Source organism: Miscanthus floridulus, chromosome 16, assembly GCF_019320115.1.
Source record: "Miscanthus floridulus cultivar M001 chromosome 16, ASM1932011v1, whole genome shotgun sequence".
NCBI lineage: Eukaryota > Viridiplantae > Streptophyta > Magnoliopsida > Poales > Poaceae > Miscanthus > Miscanthus floridulus.
The window spans coordinates 111,063,386-111,070,215 of record NC_089595.1 but is presented as its reverse complement, the minus strand read 5'-3'; the positions used below and the strand labels follow the sequence as shown (position 1 = coordinate 111,070,215).

At 43.2% G+C, this 6,830-nt stretch overlaps 1 protein-coding gene across 1 annotated transcript; it reads left to right on the top strand.

Annotated features, from left to right (window-relative positions):
* Nucleotides 1-964: 964 nt before the first annotated feature.
* Nucleotides 965-6,504, top strand: LOC136512693 (protein REDUCED WALL ACETYLATION 3-like). The gene is made up of 16 exons (XM_066506670.1): nt 965-1,344; nt 2,274-2,365; nt 2,603-2,731; nt 2,827-2,883; nt 2,979-3,051; nt 3,272-3,430; nt 3,922-4,071; nt 4,182-4,437; nt 4,525-4,646; nt 4,819-4,905; nt 5,027-5,115; nt 5,212-5,274; nt 5,362-5,418; nt 5,638-5,734; nt 5,838-5,996; nt 6,075-6,504. The coding sequence occupies exons 1-15, from the start codon at nt 1,312-1,314 to the stop codon at nt 5,994-5,996; spliced, it is 1,623 nt and encodes a 540-aa protein (XP_066362767.1). The 5' UTR covers nt 965-1,311; the 3' UTR covers nt 6,075-6,504.
* Nucleotides 6,505-6,830: the final 326 nt, after the last annotated feature.

Sequence of the window (6,830 nt, the reverse complement as noted above, 5' to 3'; positions counted from 1 at the left end):
AGAAGATATGCATGAAAATCACGTCGCTAGCTTTCTCTCCTATGTCACTCCTCTAAAATTCCTAAGCACCAATACCATCATGCTCTATCATTTTCCTTTTCCACCAAGCACTAATATATATATATATATATATATATATATACACACACACACACATACACACACGCTATTCTACACTCTATTATTCTACACCAAGCTGTTATTCTGGTATTGTTCAGTATTTCAGGATACTGGGTGTAGTACTGACCGATACTGAACGCGGTTCAGTACTACTCAGTATTTGTTTGGTCAATTTTGGCTTCTGGTGTAGAAATTTTACACCTGGCGCTGCCCCGCGCGCGCGTGTGTATATATATATATATATAATGTATTATTATTATTATTATTATTATTATATTTATTTAATAATATTAGTAAATATAAGTAGTATAATTTCACCCGTGATTCTCGCAGCAACGCGCGCGGAGCGTTCTTCTAGTTCTTATATATATTTAAATTGAAAATGTTTGATTTCTTCAAATGGAGATTCGAGAATGACATAGTGAACCACACCACTTCACCAAACGCCCAAAAGAATAACCAATCAATCCATCCAAAGTTCCTTTGAGGCCGTGTGTGGTTGAGTGTGAGTGTGATCCACAGCCGAAAAACAAAACCAGGCTAGGTGCACCTGCAGTTCCTGACTGTTCTGTGAGCCTGCCTGCCTCAGGAGACGAACGAGAAGAGAAGAGAGCACACGCCAATACGGCAGGCCGCACGACGACGGGGGTCTCTGAAAACTCTGAAAACCTCGCCCGAAACGCGAGGAAAACGACCAAAAAAGCGAGCGAGAGAGCGAAAGGGTGGGGCTTTGGTACCAAACGGCAAACGCACCCACCACGATCCCGTCAACCCAACCAACAACCAACCCACAGGCCACAGCAGCGCTCGCTTTTTCCGAGTTCCCCTTCCTTTGCCTTCCTGCCCCATCATTTCTCCCCGCCCGCCCGGCACGACCGCGACCAGCCACCGTCTCCGCCCCGCCCGCGGTTGCTTCAGATCTCCTCCTCCACCACCCCGAGGCCCCAGCAGCACCAGCCAGCTCCTCCGCACCAGGATACTCCCCGCCCGCTCGCCACGCCATTGCGCGCGCGCATATAAATCCCACATCCCCATCGCTCTCGCCTCTCCCCGCCCGCGCCGCGCCCTTACTGCGCAGCACGCACGTCCCCTCCGCGGTCGGTGAGGCGGCCCTGGATCTGGGCTGATCGGTCGCCGGCCGCGTCAGCGGGGAGGGAGGATCGGGATCTCGCCTCGGGGGTGCCCGCCGGAATGGAGGTCTTCGGCCCCGTCACGCCCGGACAGGTGCGTGCGCGCGGCGAGTTCAATTCCACGCCCTCCTTCCGTTTTGCTTGCTTAGCGTCATGGGAGCGGGATCCGGCCCTGCCGTGCTGCTCCCTCTCCCTAGCTTGCCTCGCTTCGCTTTGCTCTGCTCTGGGGAGTAGTAGGTGCACCTGCGCGAGCGCAATTTGAATCCCAAGCCGGCCAAATTTGGCCATAATCTCAGAGTTCGTGCACGTGGGTGCACTCCTCAACTCAAGCAGCCGGCTGCTGTGCACGCTGGCGTCGGATTGAAGCGAAGTAGTAGTTGCAGTATTAATGCCATGGTTTAAGGTAGCTCCAGGGTTCGAGGGGGAATTCAGTGCCCGCTAAGCAATGCCCCTGCACATGATCCCCGTACCTAACCAGTTTGGTGGGTTGGTGGTCTGGTGGACTTCTGCTCCTAGGAGGAGCTTTCGTAGCAAGTAGCATTGACGTTGTATACTTATGACTTATACGCGAAGCATACATAATTTTTTCTCTATGGTTGTGGTTTGGAATGGCTACAGTACAGACCACAGGGAAGAAACCTAACATTGGGCATATGGTCCTTGTACTCTTTTTACTGTTCTTCACCGGAAAAAGGGTGTGGAGTTGAGCTGTGATATGAAACAAGGATGTTTGTTTGTCTGCTGAGAACTACTGATATAGAACAGATTTGCCTTTGTTTTCAATCCATTACGACAGGATGTATAGGGATAAAACTTTATTTCCTGGACCAAAACCATCAAATTAAGAGCACATATTTCTGGTGACTTGGATCTGAGTGTGGCTACAACCTCCATGAAATAAAAGCTATCTTAATTTAGTTTTCTTAGTTTGGTGCTTTTATGTACTAACTTCTACCTAGGCTTATTTGTCATGGACTCATGGTAGCATGGACTTATGCAACAAAATGTTTTGCTTTCTTGCAGGTGTCATTTTTGCTAGGTCTGTTCCCTGTCCTCATCGCGTGGATCTACTCTGAAATCCTCGAATACAAGAAATCTTTGTCGCATGGGAAAGTGTAAGATTTCTCTTCACAAACTTTAGTTTGAAATTAGCATTAGGACTACAGATTCGTATTGTAAATGATCTTAACTAGTAAATGTTTATAGCCATCTGCATACTGCTGTTCCAAATTATTCTAGACTGCAATTGGAATTTTCTTTTTTAGATCAGGCAGGCAGTAGATGCAGCACGAAGAAATTGAAAAACAGTGTTTTAGTGTCACCCTGCTCTTGCATTGTTTTGTCTTCTGCAGTCATTCAGACGCTAATTTGGATAATGGAATCATCAAGGAGGATGACAAGTCAGTATTACTTGAAGGAGGACAGTTGAAATCACCATCTACAAAGTTCAGGAATTTGTCTACCAAAGCAAATTTGTTACGGTACCGTTTAAAGACCAACACAAGCCACATTGGAATTATAGCTCATACACTTGTGATTTGTGAAATATTGATATCCCTGTGGTTGTGAACTGTAGGTTTATAACTATGGACGAGTCTTTTCTGCTTGAAAACCGTGCTGTACTGAGAGCCATGTAAGATTATTTACTAATAATAATGGCATGCACTCTCAGCCTTCTGGCTATGTGATCATCTGCTGATACTTTTCTGCCTTGTAACCATTTTGCAGGGCTGAATTTGGCGTTGTCCTGGTTTATTTTTACATTTGTGACCGGACAAACATATTTCCAGAAAGCAAGAAGGTAATGATGTTACCTCTGCCAGTTAGTCTTACACTCAGCACTGCAGTAAGCGGCACATGTAAACTGCAGCAGCTGTTGATTAGCTAAACTGTAACTATATAATGTTTCTGTGCTGAAGATTGCCCTTGTTACTTCTTGTTTTATGATCTATTATGACCTGTTTCTTATATGTTCTTTATGTCTTTTACTTGCATTGTAATCCTTGTTTTTTATTTGACAGAGCTACAACCGTGATCTGTTTCTGTTTCTGTACATTCTTCTCATCATAGCATCAGCGCTTACTTCACTTAAGAAGCATCATGAAAAATCAGCATTTTCAGGAAAGTCAATACTCTATCTTAATCGCCACCAGACTGAGGAATGGAAAGGGTGGATGCAGGTTAGTGCTTTTACTTCACTTGTTTATTTTTCTTGATATTGTGATGCTTAGGCATCTATATCATTTGAGATTTTAGAGATGGTGAGTATGATGACATGTAAAATGCACTCGCTAGGCATTGATATTTTGTACGACATGCATGCTACGTCTTCTGCTTTTCCTTTGGTAAATTTGCATCCATCTTCTGCTATATAGATAATATATCCATTGTTATGGTGTTCCTTCTATCCTTAGTCACAATATGGTGTTATGTACACAGACTTTACTTAAAAGCCTATTACCTTATATCAACCGAATATTTTTATTGTGACAACTACTGCAATAGTTTTCTTCTCACTTGTATATTTCAAGTTTTCAACAACTGAATGCCATCAAAATGTACTTACTGCAGTAGCGTTTTTGCATTCTCTTTGGTGTCTGCCTTACACAGGTATTGGTATTAATCCATTCTGGTTGCAAGAGTGTACTAATTATTCATTCTGTATTGCCAGGTCTTATTTCTGATGTACCATTATTTTGCTGCTTCGGAGATATACAATGCAATCCGTGTGTTCATTGCTTGCTATGTCTGGATGACTGGATTTGGGAATTTCTCATATTACTATATCAAGAAAGATTTTAGCATTGCAAGATTTGCTCAGGTGCCTAAGCTACCTCATCAGTCTTACTGATATGTCCCAATGAGTTAAGTCTCATGTATTTCATGTTACCACTTTTTAAACACTGACCAATGACTATAATTTTCATGCAGATGATGTGGAGGCTGAATTTCTTTGTGTCATTCTGTTGCATTGTCCTTGACAATGATCTCATGCTTTATTATATCTGCCCAATGCACACACTATTTACTCTTATGGTATATGGATCACTTGGTCTGTTTAACAAATACAATGAGATACCGTCAATCATGGCTATTAAGATTGCTTGCTGCTTCCTGTCTGTAATTTTGATATGGGAAATTCCTGGGGTGTTTGAACTATTGTGGGCCCCCTTTACGTTTGTACTAGGTAAGTTATTGTTGTAGTTTTGTATGACATTGTCCCTTTCAGTCACGCTCAGGAGTTCAGGACCAACCTTAATTATTCTCTATTCAGGCTATAAAGATCCATCGCCGGCCAAGGCACACTTACCCCTGTTACATGAGTGGCATTTCCGATCTGGCCTCGATCGATACATATGGATTATTGGAATGATTTATGCTTACTTCCATCCTAATGTAAGTACTTCAGATATGGATCTATATTACCCTGATTGCCCTCTCAGACCGTATCTGCGAGTTTTTATTGGTTACGTCTATATATATCTTCCTCCATCTCTCTTATACCTTAAGCATCGTTCCTTTTGTTCAGATCATGTTAATCTAACATGGAACCTTTTATCCTAAACAGGTTGAAAGATGGATGGAGAAGCTGGAAGAATCTGAGACTAAGGTTAGATTATCAATCAAGGGAACCATTGTCACTCTTTCGTTGACGGTAAGTTCCACCATTCTTACCTTTGTTGTTGTGTTAACTAGGTTGGATTTCTTTAAATCAAGTACTTGACACCACTGTGTTGATACTACTGTACTAACTAGGTGCATGTTTCTTCTTCTAGGCTGGCTTTCTGTGGTACGAATATATATACAAGCTAGACAAAGTTACATACAACAAGTACCATCCCTACACGTCATGGATCCCTATAACGTACGTATAAGAAATGTTAGCATGTATTCATAATCGATGTGGCATGTGCCAGCAACATGCTTCGTTGCAGTTGACAATGAACTTTGTTTCTTACAGTGTTTATATCTGCCTGCGTAATTGCACTCAGCAGTTGAGGAGTGCCTCTTTGGTTCTTTTTGCGTAAGCATTAAAACTTTTACTACCTACGTTGTTCATGTGTTTTCTTGGCTTACTTGGTGGCTAAGTATTAATCTATATTTGTGACAGATGGCTTGGCAAGATTACACTAGAGACTTATATTTCTCAGATCCATATTTGGCTTAGGTATGACTCTTGTGTTACTGCTACATATATTTTTCCCCCTAATTAGAAGGTACTACCAGTTCACTAGCCTTGTGGTAAATAGCATATATTCCTATAGCATGTTGGATATAAGATCAACTTCGATCTTTTTTCTCATATAGCAGTAGTCTATTCAACTGAACTAAAAATGCTGCTCAAATACCTTTGCTTTGCCACACTGTGACCAAGCTTCTTTTGCAGGTCTAGCATGCCAAATGGACAGCCAAAATGGCTTCTTTGTTTCATACCAGATTATCCTATGCTTAACTTCATGCTTACTACGGCGATCTATCTTCTTGTAAGTTGCCAACTTCAAACCCATCTCATTACTTATCGGGAAAGAAAACCATTTCATTCAACAGTCATAAAAAGGATACTCATTTCATTATCAATAAATGCAGCTATCATACCGTGTGTTTGAGATCACAGGCGTGTTGAAGGCGGCCTTTATACCCAGTAGGGATAATAGCCGTCTATACCAAAATTTCATTGCTGGGATCGCCATCTCAGTGTGCTTGTATCTCTGCTCACTTATTCTTCTGAAGATTCCTGTTGTATAGGTAAACATCTGAAACTTACAATGTTTGCAGTTACCTCTGTGATTCCTGTAACCCAGATATAGCTGTTTGGATCTGCAGGGATGAAGATACACCAAGCAATCTTGATAGAAGGTTTCTTGTAAAACGTTTGCTTGATAGGATGTTCAGCTCTGGCCTCGATTCCCTTCTGCTGTTGTGGAGATAGTTGGGGATGCCAGGAGAAGCGGCTAAGTTGGACATATGGGAATTGGGAAATTGAATTACCAGATGCTGCAGATACAGAAGTCCAATTTTTGATCTTTTTGTTCGTTCAAAACACTACTGTATACAACAAGTAGTCAATCCCCGCATTCTTTTGGAAGTTGTAGCAACTGCTCGCTAGCCTATGTTGATGCAACCTCGTGCAAGAGTTATCCTGTAGAACTGCACCGTGTTGTAACCATAGGTATTTTGATGCTGTACAAAAACGACGGGCTTTTCCTCTTTCTTGAAAAGAAAAATACAAAGGCAGAGCCCTTCCTTCTCCCAATTGTTACGTCGTCTTTGCTTTGGACCATCCAGTCTGTTCATCCTGTATGTGCGGACCGGGCTCAGTCGACCGGTGGACGGTGGTAGGCACGGCTCAAACGCTCGGTGGTGCCGTCGCGCGCAGGCGAGGCAGTCCAGCCGCCCGTGGCGTAGTGGTCGTCGTCGCGCCCGGCGCCGCTTCTCACGCGCCTAACGCCGGCCGGACGGGGCATCAAGGTCAGCTTGCGGTAATGCTATGGCAGATGCCAGTGGGAGTTGGTAGCAGGTTCCATCGCCTCAATCATGGAGCGAGACAATCTTGGATTGTTGGTGCAACCCTACCCAACT